The 22,372-nt window shown below is 40.2% G+C and overlaps 1 protein-coding gene across 7 annotated transcripts in view; it reads left to right on the forward strand.

Moving 5' to 3' along the window:
• Window positions 1–22,372, forward strand: part of CPEB3 (cytoplasmic polyadenylation element binding protein 3) — a 191,083-nt gene that overhangs the window by 70,156 nt on the left and 98,555 nt on the right. For 6 of the 7 annotated variants that reach the window (XM_045023056.1, XM_045023059.1, XM_045023060.1 and 3 more), the window contains exon 4: window positions 17,124–17,180. The exons of the other annotated variant lie outside the window; for it this stretch is intronic. In XM_045023056.1, the coding sequence (XP_044878991.1) occupies window positions 17,124–17,180 (57 nt within the window). The remainder of the gene's footprint in view (window positions 1–17,123; window positions 17,181–22,372) is intronic. 7 annotated transcript variants of the gene reach the window in all.

Consider the following 22,372-nt stretch of genomic DNA (forward strand, 5'->3'; position numbering starts at 1 on the left):
CGGTCCCATGATTGTATTGGAGACACAACAGACACACACACCAATAAATATTTGAGGGCAGCAGCAGGGCCACCCAGAGGATTCAGGGAGCCTGGGGTCTTCGGCAGCAGGGGGCCCCCGCTTCGGTGGTAATTCAGCCGGGGGGGTCCTTCCGCTCTGGGACCCACCACCGAATTACCGCCGAAGCGGGACCTGCCGCTGAAGAGCTAGGTCTTTGGCGGTAATTCGGCAGTGAGGGGTTCTTCCGCCCCGGAGCAGAAGGACCCCCTGCCACCGAAGACCTGGAGCGGAAGAAGCTCCAGGGGCCTGGGCCCTGTGAGTTTTCCGGTGACCCCAGAGCAAGTGAAGGACCCCACTCCAGCAGCCCCAAAAAACTCTCATGGGGGCCCACTTGCCCCCCCCGCTTTGGGTGGCCCTGGGCAGCAGGAACTAAATTTTTCCACTGTTACTGATCTAAGATCCAGGTATCCATGGTGAGACTGGTGAGTTGATTTCTAAGTAAAACAGCTACAGTATGTGTGAAAAGCTAATAAATATATCTTTATGTGGAATAAAAAAAAAAAGCTTCAGAACAGGCAAATCTGAACCAGCTGTCATGGATAACGTTTTGTGTTCTGTGCAAAGGGTAGTTGCCAAATCATCAGCAAGGATGGAACATGTTCTCCTAGCCAGTCAGATTTAGTAGGTGGAGATTTTCACAGATGCTGCTATCCAGGGCCAGCATTGGTAGGAAATCCAGAAGAACTTTCAAACTGTAAACTGTCTGGATCTGTGGGGCCATGTGACTTTAGTCAAGGTGGGCCAGGCAGATAATTCTTCAAAGTGTTTCCCTCTGCCCACAAACATAATCTGTCTTCCTAGGATTCAACTTCAGGAAGTTCTTCCTCTTCTGTAGATGCTGGAGTGTGTTCTGTCTTGTTCAAACAAGCTACTGCAGGTCATTTAATGGAGAGTAATACTCTCATAGTAAGTAACTGAAAGCTTCAGAGAGACTGGCGGGTGGTTTACGACTACATTCAGTAAGTGGGCATGTCTCATTTAGTTCACTAGGTAAAACTACCATTCTAAAATCCAAACATTTCAAGTTTGTTTCAACTGAGATGGATCTCTCCCAAATTAGGGCATCTTTCATTTGAGAAAATTACCTTTTTAGTTAATGAATTGCTCACCCTTGGTAAAGTAGGCTAATCTGCCTAAATTACTCTTCCTAGTATGCGTTTATATATCAATTGGCTTTATTAATCGTACTAGTTTTAATATTCTACAAGCTTTCAAACAGATGGGAGAGGTGAAAAGACAAATAGCAAAAGCACTGTTTTTGGAAAATAGAGGCAAGCATTAGCTCATTCTAGTAAAAAGTTTCACTCTGCCTTCCAAACTATACAAATCTTGGAAGCTTCAGGCCTGTTGCAGAGCCAATATGACTATTTCAGAGAAAATGTCAGCCTGCCAGTGGGCAATGAACAAACTTTTCAGCAAATGTTCAGACTTCTTTGAGATGGCCTATGCATATTCACACTTATGTGATACCTTGCTCTGTAAACGGGCTACTCACCGCCGCGGCGCCTCCTGCTGGTTTTTCTGGGGAATTAGCTCTTTTTCAGCCCGGAGCGCCCTCTGCAGGCCGGTGATCCCCCTTTTTCCTATCGGCCCCGTGTCCCTCCCAGGACCCGGTGCCCCTTTAACTATAATTGGGTCTCCCCCTCCCAGGGGAACCCCGCCCTGCTATCCCCACTTTGCCTCAGTAGTGGCCACTGACAGTCATGGTCTAGCCCCACACCCTGGGGCAGACTGCAGCATCGGCCCACTCATCACAGGCAATAGGGGTTTGGACCTGCTGCTTTACCTACTCCTGGGTTGTCCCTTGCAACCCCCAGTACCTCTTGCCCTTTACTAGGCCGCAGCCTGGGGCTTTCCAGGCTGGAGCTTCCCTAGCTCCTCAGCCTGTTCCCAGCCCTGCTTCATCCAGGTACTTTACCTCTGCTCATAAGCAGCCAGGCCCATCCCTCTCTGAAGGCAGAGAGAGACTGTCTGGGCTTCTGGCTTCCCTGCCTTTTATAAGGCCCTGGGCTCAGTTTGGGGCGTGACCCCCAGCTGCAGCCATTTCCCCAATCAGCCCAGCCAAAAAGCCCCTTCCCAGGGCTGTTTTTAACCCCTTCAGGGCCGGAGCAGGGTCCACCCTGCTACACTCCCAGTACTGCAGAGCTTCAGAAATCTTCTGGGAAAGTAGCATCTACTGGGGCCGCAGGAGCCCTGTTTGCCAATAGACTTTTGAAGTAGAGATAATAAAAGAGGAAGTGTGGTCCCCTACTGCTTTTGTTCCTTCCTTTTCAAGGGCCAGATGGGAATGTAGGGATTTTCTCTGCCTAAAATTTTTTGGTTTTTGTTTTTACCCCTGATGGAGGGGTATGGGATGGTGGTGGGAGGTGATTCTAAATTCTTTTGGGTGTACCTAAGTTGTGCCATTATATATCTAGGCCAAGATTTTCAAAAATAGAACCATAAAATTAGGTCAAAGATCTTGGTCCTAGTTTTTACTTTGAAGTACAACAGGGTTCTGGAGTACAACCAGAAGGTCTAATCGACTTTAAGGATTCAGATCTGAAGGGCAGAATTAAGTGGTGTGTGATATATTGCTCCCTCCTTGGAGATATCTAAGCCCCTTGTGCTCTGCCATTTGTTCTATGTGGAGAAAATCCATTCCTGGATCACAGCACTTGTAAGGCCTTCAATCAGAGGCCTGTACTAAAAGGCAGTGAAGGCACCATGCCTTTCTTGGCTCTGACATATGATCAGGTGTTTGCCCACTTTGTGCTGGGATACTTTGAGTTTGTCTCCTTTGTGCTTGATGCCAACAAAATTGGTAGAAGACAGGACAGGAAAAGTGCAAAGGGATCTTCAGTGCTGGAGTTCTCAGCACCAACCTGGAAAAAGGGGGGGGGGGAAATTCATGTGTCTAGGGAGTATGCAGTTATTTGTCATGGCACTGCCAATTCAAGGGACTCATTCAGCTTTACACATTTTCGTGGTCACTAGGATTCCTGGTTCTTCTCCAGTGATGGTCAATATTAATCTTTTGGCGCTATCTCCAGAGCATAGACTGGTTCTTTTGAGTTCACTTTTCTGGGGAAAACTCAATATCCAATTCTGATGAGGCTGGACTCAGATGGAGTCTCTGATACTCTGTTCTGTGAGTTATCCCAGTCTGCTTGGGCTTATAAGCTCTCAGGGACAGCTCTTGGATCAGGAGTGCTCAATATCCTGGGCTCTTACTCTCTTGGGCTCCAAGCAGTTCTCTCAGATTCTCCAGCCTCTTGGGGCACCTCATTTCAGGCCCCTTTCCTTGCCTTTCCTCTAGCCCAGTGGCTAGCTGGCCATACTGATGATTTTCCTTTGCAACCATCAGGATCTGGGGATCCTCACTTTCTGCATCTCCCAAGTCAGTTAAGGTGCCATTTCCCCAGTCACTTCTTGTGCCACCTAGACCAGTATCAACATCTGTGGCCTTGTCCCCTCTTTTGGCCAATGTTCCTAACCAGCTGTCATATTCAGAGGAGGAAGAAGGGGAAAGGACTTGGAACAACCATTTTTATGGTGAGCAAAAGAGGATTTCTTCAGCCTCAAAACTTCTAAGCATATATGTGTGACAGATTTGCAAATATCCTATAATATCCTGAACAAATATTATAGCATTAAGATAAACCTTATTGAATTAGGGTTAAAACCTTTCGAAGTACATTGTATTAAAATGCAATTGTGTATGTGCTGTTGTGGCACTGTGTGTATGTTCTTCAGTATAGAGGAGTGATCCTAATGAACATCCTCCATTACCAGCCTTTGAAGTTCCACTGCGGGGAGGGAAGTATATACTAGTTCAAGCTGGATTCTCCAGAGACCCAGACAAAGAAAAGACTTTTGGATAAATAGCTTTAGTTTATACTAACTGAAGGTCTTCTTCCTGATCCAGCAAATGGACAGGATCCCTGGCCCACAGAGGACCCCAGTGTTTAGGGGAGGATTGGAAGGATTTGGCCTACTGAGGCCTCATAAGACAATGTACTTGTTCTGAGCTGAAGCTCTGATGGACTTGTAACCACAAGGATTCCCTTAGGGTGGTGCATTAAACTCATTTCCCAGAGTCAGTATGAAAGTTGGGAGGAATTCTGCTGAGCTTATTAGCATGCATGTAGGTTCTTTTATTGTTTTTAATATGTTTTCTCTCTAATGCTTTTTACCTTAAGAATAAAGTTGGCTTGCTTAGGAACTGCTACATGGTACCTTACGTCTGTAGCAATTGGACTGTTACCTGCCTCTGAAGAGAAAGTAAGCAAGTGTCCTGTCTGTGCTGGAAAGGACACGGTGAAGGTAGGGGAACTGTGTAGTCTGGGAATACCTCAGTCAGAAGGGAGAGACTCTCATCTCAGTCTGAGGAGAGAAACAGTTGGGGAGCTGAAAGCCAAGAGTGGGTATCCTTACTGAACCACTGAGGGGAAATTTGCAGTTGCAGTTTCTCTGAACTGTGACAGTATAGTCACTGTTTCTCTTTCACAACCACTTTCAGGAAGTTTCCGGGGCTATTACAACATATGTCCAGGGGACCTGGATTTGGAAAGTTCATTTGACCAGGAAAAGATAAACTGGGAGTTTGACATCTGAAAATCCTAAAAGAAAAGGAAACTCTCTCTCTATTAACGATGAGCTACTGGACATGGCTAAGGACATTTGGTTGATATTAGCCTTGTTCACAGCCAGATGTAAGAGGGCAGATTGCCTTTATCAGGTGCCAGGATAGAGGGGGTAATATATCCTAACCTGCCCTTCTTCTAGTTCATTAATGGTGTCAGAGCTGATAAAAGGAGGAGAGGTTCCAAGACAAGTTTGGGCTATCATATCAGATAAGGATGCCAAAAAGATTGGCTTTTGGGTGAGGGAAGGGTACTTGGGTATCTCAGTAGCCAAATTCTGTCATGGGCAAGATACCAATTTAATCTAATGGGCCAACTTCTTGAAGAGCAGATAAAGGAGCTGGTGACTAAGGAGCATGTAGTATCCACCCACATCCTATTGGCAGTTGAAGTTGCTTCAGACTATTCATGGCATCAGCTATTTCTTTCAAATGATACTTTTGCCTCTTTTTGAATTAGGCCTTTCATCTAAAGCTTGGTCTTATGTGAGTCCTCCTGTTCAAGGGGAAAGAGTCTTTTCAGCCTCAAGATGGGCAAGATGCTGGAGAAAATGGAAGGACATCAATTCCACAGCTAGGTCTTTCTAACTCTTCCAACAAGGTCAAAGAGAGAGGCTTGCACATTCTCTTCTTGTGTCATCCTCAGGCTTCCAGCCTCAATTAATGAAGATATCACCTCAAAAACATCAGAAGAGGCAATAGTAAACATCTGTGATGAGGCAGCTGAACAGTGATGGGTCAGCAGAGTGGTGTGCTGAATCTGCTACCGTGTTGTTGGTTTTTCCCTCTGTTGTGCTCAGGAACATGCAAAGTCATCAGCAGGAGATTCTGTGGCAATTCAGAGGAGAGTTAGAAAGAGCGGATCACAGAAGCAGGGTGTCTGGCCCCTAGGAAAAGTGTGGCATATGAAGGCAAGTTGAATGATAGAGACCCCCCATGTGCTAGAGGCATACAGCCTTAGCAGATGAAGCACCTACGGTGCATGCCTCACTGCACCAGTTGTACCTTAGTTATTGGAGACTTGCAAGACAAGGTTTGGTACTGCAGAACGTTAGAGACCTCACAAAAGATCTACAATTACACATTTAATTACAACAGAGTGCTGGGTACAAGAGATGCTAGGCTTGGATATACAGTTTAGGTCTTCCCCATGTTGACTCTTACCCTGTTTTAGTGATCCTCCCTAGGCAAAATTGCTCAGAGCAGCGATAAGCTCTATTAAATATGTGGGCCTTGGAAGAAGTGCCTCAGCTAAACAGAAGAAAAGGCTTCTGTTCACAGGCACCAGGAGGGATATTCCTCAAGTATAAATATACAGAGACAACACACTCAAATCATAGTTACTAAGGTGAGTTTTACTGTTTGTGAAAACTTAGAAATAGTATGTACGCTATTTTCTATTTCCTTATTGCCACTTAGTACATCGTTGCAAGATAAATATTTGCTGAACACTTTCCCATATACCTATGTTAGTCTGTGATTGTTGAATTGAGACTCTGACTACATATACTACATCAGATACTCAGAGGCAAGATGTTTTCCAAGCAAACTTTAATATCTTTGAATGTCCTGCCTTTCATCTAAATTTTCAGTGCTATATCACATTAATATTGCCTTGTGCATTTAATTCTATGTTGTTTGCAATGGTAATAGAGAGATTTACCTGTTTTTTAAAAGGCTTACTGGGTTAGTGGAGACTAAGCTAAGACAGTGTTCTGTAGTAAAGCCCTCCTTTGCCTCTGTATACAATAGAGCCCATGTAAACTACCAAACGATAAACTACCGGTATTTTTTCTCTCTTATCAGATCTTTATTCTCCTTCCTGTTATGTTTTTTAGTCAATAAAAATATTTTAAAGTTTTAATATTATAATTTGAAGTTATTCTAGACAAAGATACATTTTTCTAGGGATGAAAACTTTGTTTCTTATTAGAAATCTCTTTAGAAGCCAAAAACAAATGACTGATCTCCTTTAAAAACAAGTGTGATCTGAATACATTTTTAAAGGCCATGTTGTGGTATCTTTGCTTCCAGTATTCTGAAACATAGTCAAGAATAACATTGGAGAATAAATCTCTGTAGTTGGTATGGCAACTAGAATAATTCTATCTAATTATTGTAAATTGTACATGTAACTGCTATTCCCTTTCCATCCATCTACAAATATATAAATAGCAACAATATTACTTCTCTAGTCCTTTATAGTGATTCCAGAGGGGTCAGATATACAACTTGTACAATTATTTAAGTTGTTTGGTTTATCCAGGCTATATTGTTAATTAATCTCATAGGTTTTGTGAGTACAGTGGCATCTGTTGCAGAAGGGACAGTCAATTTTACATCCTACTCTTCAGTTAATTGCTGCCTTTTACCTTGAAGCCCACTTTCTGTTCTAATTCTATGGAGAATGCTTTGGCAAAGAAATTTGACTTTTGTGGCATGACCGAAGGAAGGTGAGGGGAAATGAGAGAGGATCATATATTTGTGTTCTCTCAATCTGAAACTGAACTTTATTTATGTTGCCTTAAATTTCACAATTTCCCCATTCAAGTGAAATGAATGTTCCTAAATTGTTTTATGTTGGAATCTCAGCTCTAAAAATAGTATTCACTGGTCAATTCTTCACAACACTTGCTGTAGAAAAACTAATTGCAGCATACTATCCACTTCTTAATGTCTCATTCCCTTGACATACCCTACCAGTGCCCTTCCTGTAAACATTGATGGAAGGGACACAGAAAAAACAAACAACAACAAAAAAAACCAGAGGGTAGTTCAGTAGTTTGTTCAAAGGGAAACAAAATATATGTTTCCTTTAATCTTTGCACTGGGCTAAAGGACTTTTTTTTTCTTTTTCCACCTGTGTGGGGACATTTATTGCCTTCCTGGATCAAATCAATGGTCCATCTAGTCCAATATCTCAACTCTGACAATTGTACCAGAAGATTTAGAGTAAGTTGCAACAAACCACACAGTAGACGACTATGGAATAACTTGAAAATTCTTCCCTTTTGTCTGGTTCTGCCCTGAAGCATGAGGGTTTATAACCCTCTTCTTAAAAAAAATACATTAAATAAGTTTGATTTTTATTTAACTGCCATGAGCATGTGTACCACTTATTTGCCTACATCTAGTGTATCTATTCTCTGACATGTTTCCCTAGATGCTGAGTCTTTTATTTTTCTCTTTGTTAGGTTGGGGATGCAGACATTAACTGATACTTTTTAAAATCTTCCCTGCCACATCCTCTCATTGATTTATGGCTTCATGTGCATCTGCAGCTCTGATAAATCAATTTTCTCCCTCCTACTTTAAAATCCAGCATCTTATAAAGAAAATTATACGATATTTTAAAAAATATTTGTGGGGGAGGCTAATTTTTTCTCTAGTAAGGTTATGAATTTGCCATCTTTCAACTTTGAATAAAAGAAGCTTAACCAAGATGTCTAACAGTGTTGATGCTACACAAAAGATATGTACATGGGGGGTAGAGGGGAAGACTTGCCTACCCCCTTTGATTGAAGCCATAATTCCTGTTTTATTTTCCTATTCAGTAAGATTTATTGTAAAATTGATGTACTAGATACAGTTGTGTTATGAAAACTGTGACCATTTATGAGCTAAATATACTTCTGCTGCTTGAAGGTATTTTGGCTATGAGGAATATGTGGCTTGTTAATATTTTATTGCTCTCTTGATGCTGGCTTTCACTACTCAGTACATAACATAAGAACATAAGAATGGTCGTACCGGGTCAGACCAAAGGTCCATCTAGCCCAGTATCTGTCTACCGACAGTGGCCAATGCCAGGTGCCCCAAAGGGAGTGAACCTAACAGGCAATGATCAAGTGATCTCTCTCCTGCCGTCCATCTCCATCCTCTGACGAACAGAGGCTAGGGACACCATTCTTTACCCATCCTGGCTAATAGCCATTTATGGACTTCACCACCATGAATTTATCCAGTTCTCTTTTAAACACTGTTATAGTCCTAGCCTTCACAACCTCCTCAGGTAAGGAGTAACAGCATATCTTTTTGTCTATTCAATGAAAGTTAGAAGAACTTACTCAATAACAAGCTTAAACTGTCTAGGCCTCTGCTTCACATTAATACAAACTATTTTCATAACTGCTGGTTGTCAGACATGTACAGTGCAGGTTACCATAATGTTCATTTGTGCAGTGAGAAAATGATCACATACCATGACAACTATGATGAATAGATCCTCGTGTCTGGTTGTGGTAAACAGTAGTTTCCATGTTCTGCGAGCACACATTAGGCTGACACATTGTAGGTTAGAAATAGGTGCTTAAATTATAGTTGCTCCTTGATTCTCTTAAAATTTGGAAGCATCCAAATGGAGTTGAATTTCTTGTAAGTCTCTAAAATGTTTATTATGGAAATACAGCAAACCATTAACTATAGCACTGCTGCTGTTACTGTTGTAATTCTTTTGCCCAGTATGTTGGTACAGTGCTATGTAAGTATTAAATGTGTATAGGTTGAATAAACAACAATGTGCTGAAAATCTGGCTGCCCTTATTCCTAGTCTTATACATTACCAGTCATTGTGTAACTGGAGAGTATCCTGGTAAAGATGCTATTATTAAAATAAATAAATAAATTCCCTTCTCTGCTGGAACATGTGGAGTCATTAACCTAAATCCAGTCAGCTGAGGTCACATGCACAGATTTATGCAGGTGATTTCTTAACCTTAAGTCTTCCTGCAATCTGACCCCTGCACTCTTTGGTTATGAATGTTAGTTGAGAACAAACCCTTGGTTTTTGAGAGATTTTTTTTTACCCCTATTTTAAGCCATGATATTTTCCCCTTTGTTTTCTAGAAGACACAGAATACATGGTTTTGAAATCAAAACATGAAATGGCTGCCTATATTTTAATTACTCTCTTGATTTCTGGGTAGAGAGGGAGAATTACCTGTGTGCCTGTTGGAGCTCTGCGGAGTCCTTTCTTCTACCTTCAAGGCACTCTTCTATAGCGATCATTCTTCCAGCTGAAAAAGTGGTTTTGAAAGGTATCTGGTCAGGTTCTCAATTTCATCCTGCTAAAAGGATAAAGGAGTCCATGGCTGAGTGCTACTTCTATATTACTCCCAACCATTGCGTCTACAGTGAGCAGTTGATTTGGGATTGGAAATCAAATCAAAGTTTTAAATATGGCTTTGCAGAGCACTACTACTAAGGGACATGGCTTCTGATTTCAAATTGCATGGACTCCAAGTAAATAAGAAGCAACTCTCATTAGGATGGGATAAATCAAAATATATTCTTGTTTAGGCAGTTGTAAACTAAAAAATTCCTACTTTTAACCAGGAAGAACAGGTGGTACACAGGTTTCTTTACCAAAACTTTTTCTTCTCTAACACTGTCCTAAGAAGATGTACAAATGCAGACAAATGTACAAATGCAAACATACTTTTATAGTATTGGCAATTACATTAATCACTATTATGTAACACAAATGTTGAAGCTTTCAAGATAAATTTAGCATTTGTCATGAAGTCGAATTTTAGCCACCATCATTTTTATCCATTCCTTCTGAATGTAATGTATTACAACATTAATTGAATACATAGTATAATAGTACGTAATAACTTTCTTGAACAAAATGAATTGATGCATATGAGGCTGTGTTTTATGAATGTAAGAAATTTGACTTTTTACAGCTCTTAAGGTGTGCAGATCCATTGTACAGTACTATCCAAACGTGATGTTGAAACTGACGAGAGAGCCTGCTACCAGTCTTAATTTGTAACTAGTGTGACTATTGTGTCCTCTTATAATTTGTAACTAGTATCAATAATTACTCTGAGAGCTATGCTGGCAGGGGTTCTTACTCCTGTTAGGATAACCTTAGCTGGTAGGTCAAAGGGTAGGGATCAGTCAAAATGCAGTCCTTTCTTCCTCAAGGTTGGGGGTTGGATGATAGGCCAACAACCTATGCTCATTTTTTTAAGTTAAAATACAGAAATAAAGCAAGATAGCCATTCCAGCAAATATCATGCCAAAGTGATGGACTCTTGCTTAATAGGAATTGAGAGTCTTGGTGAAAGCCACCACAAAGCCAAGACTCTGAGAAGTTTCTTTACTAAAGATAAAACAAACTATGAAAGTAGGTTTCTGGAACATTAGACCAATGGCTCTAACACCAAACCCATGCAGGTGATGGAAGAAATAGATGAATATAATCTCCAAATCCTTGGAATAAGCAACTGTTGATTCCAGGAGCTGAAAAAAAGCAATTCAAAAATGAAAATAGTCTTAATATATGCAGGGATTCAAAATGGTTGTTACTCTGAAGGAGTAGCTTTTAATTATGACTTGCAAAGCAGAAAAATAACTTATACACTGGGACCTAATTAACAACTGATCTCTCAAAGCTATGTTTCAAACACAATAAATGAAAATGGCAATATTATACTGAAATGGAAACTCCACAACATTAAGAAGGAAGCCAAACTTAATAGTGAGATCTACTTCCTGAGCAAATGCAAGAAACAAAACATCCACAGAGGACTCACCGTCTGTAACCCTCTGACCACTACATACCACTCAAAAATTGGTCCTATAAAAATATATTACCTCAACCACCTTGTCTCTCTCATATCCTGGGACCATCATGACTACAATAACACTGCAAACAATATTTGCACCAACAAATAACTATGATGATGAGATTAAAAAGTCAGTTCTACATTTGCCTTCAAACGCTGACAATTTTCTCAAGCATGGCATCTGTTTAGTAATGGGGGACTTCAATGCCATGGGTGGGGGTAATAAGAGAGAGGAGAAAGCAATGGGAAAGCATGGCTTTAGTTGCCAAAATCAAAATGATGAAAGACTGCTTAGTATCAAGGATCCTAATTGGCAGTAAAATGGAATTCCTTAGAGGGAGTAACCAGGAACCAGATTGACTCAACAGTGTGCTGGAAGGAAATTTAGATCTGCCCCGTGGGGTGTCAGAGCATACAAAGGAGCTGATGTTAGAAGTGACCACAATTTTGTGTGTCAAGATTGAAGATCAAACTTAAGAAAAACAAAACCACCAAAAGAACCAAGAAAACTGACAGCAAAAGCTGACTAGATAGGACATACAGTAGCAATTTCAAATTGAACTGAAAAACAGATTTCAGATGGTACAAGACTTAGATCCATCACAAAAAGTCAACATTAATGTGTCATGGTGCTTTTTGCCTGACAGTACTATAGATACCAATAACTGTAGTTTTTCCCACACAAGCAAACATCAAGTCTGAATAAGTGCAGGTATGTTGAACTCTGTGAAATAAAGGAAACAAGTTAAAGCAAACATTAGCTCCTCAAAAACACCTCCAGAAAAAAGCATCAGCAAAAATCTGTATGAAATAAAGGATAAAGCCATGTAAAGTAGCACAAGAAGAGATAAGAGGAAATACATAGACAACAATGTCAAAGAAGCTGGAGTGCCTACTGAAAGAGGTGGTGATAAAACACTTTACCAACTCAACAAGGCTCTAAATGGCAAGTTTACACTAGCTTGGGGGGCCATGTTAGTTGGGGGTTAGGTCCTGATTTGAGCAGGGGGTTGGACTAGATGACCTCCTGAGGTCTCTTCCAACCCTGATATGCTATGATTCTATGTTAAGGATAAACAAGGAAGGACTCTAACAGAAAAAGAGCAGAGACTGGTGGGCAAGCACAAGAAACTGTTAACTTTGTCAAAGAATTTAAATAGCCAGAGTTAGGCATCATAACATCTTGTATCACAAACAAAGAAGTGAAAGACTCAGTGAAAAAGTTTTAAAATCTGGGAAAGCTGCAGACCAAGTCACTAGAGAAATGTTGAAAGCATGTGAGCAGGAAACCATTGATAAAATCACTGAACTTTTCAGTAAAGCATGGGACTAGGGAAAAGCCTCTAGAACAATGGAAAAATATCATTATACTGTAGTCAAATACCAAAGAAAGATCACACAAGCAACTGCAATAACTGGTGAGGTGTTATTGCAGAAGGCTTTGCCTGTCACTGAAGGGAGTGTATCTTAAGCAGAAAAAAACAAGTAGTTGAGGCAAAGCTAAGGGAGGAGAAGGCTGAATTTTTACCTAGAAAATCATGTGTTGACCAGATTTTCACCCTAAGAATAATCATCAAAGAGCATTAAATGACAGAAACAATTAATCATAAATGTATTAGATAAAAGTATTTGATGGTATCAGTCACAATTCACTCAGGAAGTGTCCTGGTATGCCAACAAAAATATCAAGATCTTTATAGCAAGGTACAGCATGCATGGTTAAAGTACATGCAGACTTGAGTGAATAGTTGAATATAGATACTGGTGTCAAAAAGGATGCTTTCGCTCACCTCTCCTGTTTGGCATTGACTTCATTATGAGAAAAAGTGTAGATGGATACCACGCAGACATTGCGTGGTTCAGTAACAGTACACTAGAAGATTAAGATTTTGCTGACATCTCTTCTAATTGACAACTCAACCAACATGCAAGCAGACCAAAAGACCAACATTGCAAGAAAAATTGGGTTAATAATTAGTTGTGAAAAAACAAATCTAATGAGAAACCCAGCAAACCCTAACTCAAGTATTGTTAGAAGACAAAGAAATAGAAGAGTTGAGTCAATTCACATACCTTGCCAGTGCAAGCTAATAGAGTTATCCAGAAGAAATAATATTTAGGAATTGGTGATAGCGGCATTCGTCAGCTTAAAAAGATTTGTTCATTGAAAATCTACAACTTAAAGGCCAAACTATGAATCTTCAACTCAAATGTTATTTCCACCTTAACATTTGGATGTGAAAGCTGGAAAAACACAAATGGTATAGACCAGGGGTCGGCAACCTTTCAGAGGTGGTGTGCCGAGTCTTCATTTATTCATTCTAATTTAAGGTTTCGTGTGCCAGTAATCCTTTTAACGTTTTTAGAAGGTCTCTTTCTATAAGTCTATAATATACAACTAAACTATTGTATGTAAAGCAAATAAGGCTTTTAAGATGTTTAAGAAGCTTAATTTAAAATTAAATTAAAATGCAGAACCCCCCGGACCGGTGGCCGGGACCAGGGCAGTGTGAGTGTAGGGTGACCAGACTGCAAGTGTGAAAAATCGGGACGGGGTGGGGGGTAATAGGAGCCTATATAAGAAAAAGCCCCCAATATCGGGACTGTCCCTATAAAATCGGGACATCTGGTTACCCTATGTGAGTGCCACTGAAAATCAGCTCTCGTGCCACCTTCGGCACATGTGCCATAGGTTGCCTACCCTTGGTATAGACAGATGTCTAAATGCATTCAAAGGCAAATGCCTCAGGGAAATACTGGTATTACATGGAATAAATTTATAACAAATGCCAAGATTCATCAGAGTTCAACTCCTTATCTACATAGTTATCCAGAAAAGAATATGGAAATAGCTGGGATGTCAAGAATGATGCCAGAGTGTCTGTCATGGAAGGAGTCCCTTTGGGCAGCTGGAGGAACATGTAAAAAGGGCCAACTGAAAGAATCCACAGTCCTTAGAAAGGGAAAACGTATGAGACATAACACAGAGGAATTGCAGAGAGCAGCCCAGAATAGATTGTGATGGGAGGAGCCGTTTTTGTGCCCTAAGCAACGTCACATGGCATGGGAAAGATTCAGAGATTGACAATAAGCTTTTTGTAATGGAGACAGATAAAATTTTTGCAGACTAAATATACCAATTACAGATGTACTAGCAAAGCACATAATTGAAACTCTGCAGATAAGTGTGAAACTAAGACTAGCAAACTGAAAATGGCAGGTGTGGCTTGAGTACAAATATTGATTAAATAGTTTTCAGAAGACTTTTTTTTTATGTGATATGAATGAGACACGAGTGTCCATGCCTAATTTTCAACTCCTAGCATCTTTTGTTCCAGACTTCTCTTGCTGCATTTCTGCCTGTTGCTTTTAAAGTTAATTAATAAGAGGAACTGTTTTGGCTGTTTTGATATTCCATAGCGATGACACTGTAACTGGGCATGTGGTATAGTTCTTTAGGAGTGCAAGTATAATACTTGATCTCCAAAAGTGATAACTTTCCAAATCAGTCATACCTACTTTTTAACACAATCTTCTCCTTGAAACATGTTCCTGGTTTCAGATGGCAGATTTATACAGGAAACTTTGGCCTAAGATAAGCTTAAGTACATTGTAAAAAATTAAAATTTTGTTGATACTGAAATGCTTGTGACATTTCATCATCTGATTTTTTTACTACTATTTTTACACTGAGTATACTATTATATTCTGCAGTTAATGCAATACAATGTATACTCACTATTTGAGTCTTTTCAAAGCTGTACGGGATAGATTATTTTTAGATCACCCATATTTAATATGATATTAATACAAGAGTTAATTTTCCACTATTTTGCTGTTTATTAAGGCAATTAAATTATTTTTTGAGTGGGAGGCTTCAATGGCATGATGAGAATTTTCCCACATGGTCACTTAGCTCAGTAAATGCATGTATATCTCCTTGCTTGTACAACCTACATTTTTGCTACTCTTGAAAGATAGCTGAAAAGAAAACTATAAAAATAGCAGGCCAAGGGCAGGTGACAAAATGTCATGCAGGCAGCACCTGGTATAGTGACTGCCTGAAAAAAATAACCAGATGTCTCTCACTTGATTCTATTTTTGTAGCTGGTTAAACAGCAGAATTTCAGCTTTGGCAAAGGTGCGGGGGAAAGAAAACCCAAACCTCCTACATCAGCATTGGAATTTCTAGTTTCTTTATAACATTATCAGTTTTTTCAACTGAGAACATAATTGTAAAAATTAAATAATTGGTTTGCAGTACTAATAACTATAATTCTTGTATTTGGCAGAGATTGATATGTATGTAACATTTGTAACCTTGTACTAATTAATGTACTTAAAAGGTACTGTAATAACTTTGACAAGAATACAGAAGTATTTTTCATATTCTTACACCAACTACAATAATGGCTGTGTCAGTGTTTCTACAGCATCAGGTTAACATAAGAATACACTGTGAACTTTAGTAGATTGTCTCCAATTGGAGAGTCTGAAGTAGTTTAATGGAGAACTTCTAAGAACTTTTGATTCAGGAATTTGGAAAATAAAGTGAAAATTCTGTGTTGCCACTCCCTACAAAAAAAAAAGTGAAGTGCCACTTCTTTCTTTATACTATTGTGGTGTTACGTAGCTTTATTTACTGTAGCTTTTCCAAATTTAATTTAAATGATTGATTATGAAAAAATTGGTTTTTTTTCTTAAATGCTTAGTAAAGGAGAAGGAGAAACAGACAGATTGTCCTCCATTCTTCTTTCAGGGTACATTTTCTAAAAACAGAGTGAGGTTTTAATTTTATCTTGAGATTCGTTGGGTAGGAGTGGGGAGGGACACCTATAATAAAGAAACTAATTGGCTATACTGTTCCCTTAGCAGAGTAGGTCTTGAGCTCTCCGTTTCAAATCCTAATATATCAGGTTTCCCCCCCCCACCAAGCAATAAATATTAGTCTTTTACCTAGCTCTTCCCGACTTAATCACAATTCTAAGGGCAACATCCGAACATGTACTGAACCACAATACTCTTAAATACCCAAGAGTCCATTAGTGAAGTTGATTATAAGTGGATGTAATTACTCTGCTATTCCTGATTTCTTTTTTTCTCTTCCACGTAGCATGGAAAAAGCTCACATAATAGCTTTCAGTTGACTGGGATTTTTGGTTCAGAAAGTCCTATAATAAAGTTTTCACTGTTATTTCCCTAGGGCATGTTTTAATATTTCATTAATCAGATAATCTCTAAGTGAAGATGAAGATTAATCTTAACAGAACTAGAGTTAACTTCTATTTCTTGCTCTTTGAAGTCAAAGCTGCCTTTTTCTGGACCCTCTCTCTATGGAGACAAAGTATCACTACTTTGATTCTTCCTTGCAATCTCTAGTGATTGGAATATCCAGAGAACAACTCAGTAGTTTGTGGAAACTATCATGGAAAACACTGAACTCCTTGTTGGCATTGCAATTTTGTGGGGTTTCTAAAATGATTTGATCACTTATGCTACTTACTTTGAAGGCTAACCTAAAAGATGCAGTTTCAGTGAAGTGTAAGTACAAGCTTGAGTAATGAAGTTCTGTCTCTTGTATAAAGCATAAGGCAAATTGAGAGAGTTCTTAGAAAATCATTATTGCTGTCTGCTTTAGTCTTCCAGTTGCTTTGTTGCTTGATCTACAGTATTTTAACTTTTTATACTTCTGTTTTATGTATTCTATATTTTAAATCTATGTTCACCTAGATGTTCATTCTGGCAGACTGAAATTACAAATAACATGACCTGTTGCAATGGCAGTAGTTTCAAAATAAGATACTGAATTTTAGCCTTTGTGTGTGTGATATGATATTAATAAATAACCTCTGTTTACTTTGTAGGGCGTATGGGAATAAACTTCCATCATCCAGGAACAGATAATATTATGGCTCTTAACAGTAAGTAGTTTGTCTCTATAACAAATTTTTGACATGAGTAATATTTTTTTACAATATGTTCTTATACTTTATATATGTGTATATAAATACATATGTGTGTGTGTGTGTATATATATATTTGTAGAGAGGAGAGGTAAAATAAAACGTGGAGTGTGTATTAAATCATAACTTACTGTTGAATCAATAGAAACTTAAATTTGTGGATATTACATTATAATCACTCAGTTAATACAAATTTTCTTAGTATGATTGATAATGGAACACTTCTTTTACATCTGCTGTGTGTACTTTATTGGGCACCTGGTAATGTCTATCTAATACAGTTAAGGTTGTACAACTGTTTCCATTATAGCCTCCTGTTTTCATGTGTTCAAATCTTGCTGAAAATGTTTCTATGCTTGGTCTCTGACTCAAGGTGTTGTTTTATTTTGGAGTGGCATCCCCACCAAATTGCTTCAAAATTTCTTCAATTAAGGTTCAGAGAGGATGAAAACATATTTTCTGAATTTAAAAAAAAAAACACCACCTCCACTTAAATAAGGCTGTACTGAATGTTTTGAAATTCAAATCCTGAACAATGGGATGGACCTAGTTAGTCTTCATTTGCAAATTAGTGCTTTGTTTTGGTTTAGAAAATAAAAAGGTTAAGATTAGTTATGACAGATGACAAATTTTTGTAGTGAATGGGTGCAATATTAATGTTAAATCTATAAGTGGAAACTTCAGGAAAAAAACTGTTAAAATCTGATATGAAAGCTGTTTGGGTTCTAAGGACAACATGATACCTTCTATCATAAAAAGTAGTGGAAGGTGCTAGGAGCCACCAAAGTGTATTGCAGAAATGAGCATGTCAATACTTACTCAGTCATCTGATCACAGGGAAATACTTACAGTAATTGCTTGTGGTTATTCTTAAACATGCACTGAAGAGGTAAAACAACATGGATCCTGTTAGGGAAAATACAGAGTTCTGCTTTATCACATATCTGCAACCTGGAACAAAGGGCCACTGTGTATGGAAATGTACAACAAACTTTTCCAAGCTTCCTATAGTCTGAGGTGAAGCCCTTGTGTGACATATATACATGGAAATAGTTATATTTTGAGGTGAATATGACTAAAACCACTATTGAGAGCTGCTCAAATGTGTAGAGGGGAGGAAACAATCTGAAAAACCTGTTGCTGTGCTTTGACATGAATATTGGTCTTGGGGAGCATGTGTGTTAATTATTTTTAACTTAGACATTTCAATGCACTGATTGCAGTCTTCTCTGTGAGAGCATTATAATTGTGACAGTGCAAGTATTAATTGAATATTTAATTTTTATAAATAATATAAATATGAATACAGGATAAATTCCTGTAAAATAGTGGTTACTGAAGTGAGCGTTCTGTATAAACGTTAGTTCCCAAATGGAACAGCAATAAATATCATTGAGCTTTTTATGCAAACTCTTCCTTTCTAAGTAGTTGAACATATTCTACTTTTATAATTATCCATAGAAACAGGTAACTTCAAAAAAATAAATGCTGTCTCTTTTTTTTAAAGTAGAAGGGAAATACAAGGATAATACTTACCTCATACTGAATCCCTTTTGAGAGTTGGTGTTCTACAGTATGTGTTATGTCTTATTGATTTTACTAATGATGATAATGGACCCTTTCAAGCCCAGTTTAAACATATATGAACAGGATATATAATCCAGTTGGATGGTCTAAGCATGCTAAATAGAGTGATTATCATACACATTTTTATTATGTAAATTGTGTAATTGTTGAAAATTTATCAGTACATTCAAACTTTCATAAACAAAGACTTGGAAATATTTATAAAACGTATACATAACTTTTGCAAAATAAGTGAAGAGGTGTATTTCCTTCACCTGAGTCTTGTTTCTTTGGATTAAATTCACCACAAAGTCTAAAGCTTGCAGAAGATCCCCAAACTATGTTTAAGTCCCACGTTAAGGACAAGGGTGGGGTGTAAATGGTTGGGTGGGCCTTTGTAAGCCCTCTGTACTGAGGTAAATATAAGCATAAAACTTGTTTTTTGTTTTCTTTAATTTTGAAATTTCTTGTGTGATTTGCTGTTAAGTCTATGTAATGTGTTTGTTTTACTGTTAAACTGTTTACTGCAGATATCTAATCTAAGCATTCCTGACAAATATAGAACTCTATTTCTATTTGTTTAGTCACATATGACAGACTATCCTACTGCTTTAAGGTGTACCATGAATAAATAGTCCAAGTAGAAACATCCCTATACCCTGCCAAAATAATCACACTTTGAATCAGAGAACTCCCCAATGGAGATTTCAGTTGAACTGTCTCTAGGGTTAATTGGAGAACTGACAGTTTCTTAAGTCCATTATGGTGATCAAATTTAAACATAATTTATGTGCAATCTCATACTGGCTCTTTAAGTCAAAAAACTCACCTAGTACCTTCTATTTATAGTGTTTATCCAGGCAGTCAAATCTGAAAGTGTTCATGGATAGATTGGGAAAATAATGACCACTTTGAGGCAATAAGCGGGTAATACTGTTCCTCTGTGGGATGGAGTAAGGCTATAAATATTCCTTATCAAAGCAGCTTAAAATGGCCAGGACTATACTTGAGCAGGGTTTTGAAGGAGATCATACTGTCACTAGCCATCTTAGGCCGTGTACACAATAGGAGTGCTTTACCAGTATAGGAATACTGTGTCAGTTAGGGGTCATACCTCTTCTTGCCCTTGACCAACATAGTTATGCCAGCAGAGAGATATAGTGTGGACCTGACCTTAGTGCAAGATTAGTTTATCAGTGGTTGGAGTCAACAAATGTTCTATTGGGGGCACGGGGACGGAGAGTGTGTGTGGGTGTTCAGGAACAGTAATAAGTCACTGAGATAGAAGGGGAGGTAGCTTAAAGCTAAATGAGTTAAATAATTATGAATGCTTTTCTTATTCTTGCTCTTAGTGGCATCCAGCAAATCTATTATAGTAGCGTGGCAGTGCAGCTATAGTTAAGGTTGCATTATGACATCTGTTTAAAGATTGACATTTGGATTAGCAGCTTGAGAAAAATCTGTATTTTACTAGCCCGAGAGGTGGAGGCATGGTTACTTCCTGATTCTGGGGCAGATTCCTATGCTGTGTCCAAAGAGAGACAGTGCGTAGGTTTGGACGGTGCCGTTACCTTGACCACTGAGAGAAAAAGAACTGTGCTGTTCCAGGGTTTTCAGTGTGTGGATTCTGGTTGATTCCTGGATCATGAGACTGCAGAAGTTTGCTGGAGAGCAAGTTGCACACCATGACCTGGGGATGTTTGATTTGGGTGTATGCAAATTTAGGGGAATAAATAAAATTGCTAAATGACTACTACTTCCTGCCAATAATATCTTTTCTGTTCAACAAACTAAGAAATTCAGTGGTAAAAGTCACATTAATGCAGAGTTAAGGTTTCTTGGTGGTATATCATCCTCTTGCAGAATGTTGAGTTGAGCAAAACTAAATCTTCTGAATACCAGGAAATACACAGGCAACGTTGTCCATGGCAGATTGAACTCTGCCCTGTTTCAGCAGTGCCCTGATATGCCCTGTTAACACACACACCTTTTAATCTACCAACCACACAGTTGCTGAAATGTAAAAGCTCTTCATCTCCTTTGACAAACCACTCACCCTCACCCACAGGGCCGGCTTTAGGAAGTGCGGGGCCCAATTCGAACATTTTCGGCGGGGCCCCGGCAGGGATGACTTTAAAAAAAAAAAAAAGTAAAAAAAAGCCTTTCATTTCTTAGCAACCGGTTCCCTGTAAAAAGTTCTGCTTTAAGGGATGTGCCACAGTATGTATTTTTTGTACCAATAGGGTTACCATACGTCCGTATTTTTAAAAATTCCTCCCGGATGGCGATTTAAGAACCAAAAAGCTGGACATGTCTGGGAAAATACGGATGTACGTTAACCCTACCTAAAGTTCTTTTTTAAAAAGATGAGCCTGAACTAGAAATGAGCTCTGTTTCACATGTGTGGGTCCCCACCACTCCCTGGGGGTGTGCTAGGGTGACCAGATGTCCAGATTTTATAGGGACAGTCCCGATTTGGGGGTCTTTTTCTTATATAGGATCCTACTACCCCCCACCCCTGTTCCAATTTTTCACACTGGCTGTCTGGTCACCCTAGGGTGTGCACAGGTGTGGGTCCCAGCTGTTCCCTGCCCCTCTCATTGAAGCAGGTGTGCAGGGTTACTGCCCTGGGAACTGCAGGACACCAGTGGACATGGGGCTGGCTGGAGGCAGAGCAGGGGCTGACTGGAGGTAGGGTCTGGCTGCAAGCAGGGCAAGGGGTGTGGGGCTGGCTGGAGACAGGGGGATGTGGGGTGGGCTGGCTGGCTTCAGGCAGGGCCGCAGGGGGGTGCGGCAAGGCTTGGCAGGCCTGGAGACAGAGGAGTGCTGGACTGGCTGGCTTCAGGCAGGGGGGTGCAGCAGGGGTTGTCTGGAGACAGGGCAGGAGGTGCAGGCTGGCTGCAGGCAGGGGGTGTGGGTACAGGGGGTACAGCCCACCCTGTATGGTGAGAGCCTCCTCCTCCCTCCCCCACCAGGGTAGCAGCAGCAGCCCGGGGCTCGGGGGCTATTTAAAGGGCCTGTGGCTCCCCTGCTTCCACCGCCCCAGCCCTGTAAATAGCCATGGGAGCCCTGGGGAAGCGGCGGGGCTCCGGGGGCTATTTAAAGGGCCGGGGCAGCAGAGGCAGCTGGAGCCCCCTGCTACCCCAGGACTCTGGGGGTTATTTAAAGGGCCTGGGGCTCCCCTGTTTCTACCACCCCGGTCCTTTAAATAGCCACAGGAGCCCTGGGGAAGCGGCGGGGTTCCAGGGGCTATTTAAAGGGCCGGGGCAGTATAAGCAAGGGGAGCCCCAGACTTTTTAAATAGCCCCCAGGGCTCCAGCAGTGGGGCTCTGGTGGCAATTTAAAGGGCCTGAGGCTCCAGTCCCTGCTGGGAGCCCCAGGCCCTTTAAATTGCCCCCTGGGGAAGCTGGGCCAGCCCGGTACAGCGCACTGGCAGGGCTTGGGTGCGGGGCCCTCTTAGGCGCGGGGCCCGATTCGGGGGAATTGGTTGAATTGGCCTAAAGCCGGCCCTGTCACCCACAGGATTCTGTCTAACACTATTAAAGGCCGGAAAGGGGGAAAAAGTTGCTCATGCCACCTTCCCT

Source organism: Mauremys mutica, chromosome 7 (assembly GCF_020497125.1).
Source record: "Mauremys mutica isolate MM-2020 ecotype Southern chromosome 7, ASM2049712v1, whole genome shotgun sequence".
Classification (NCBI taxonomy): domain Eukaryota; kingdom Metazoa; phylum Chordata; order Testudines; family Geoemydidae; genus Mauremys; species Mauremys mutica.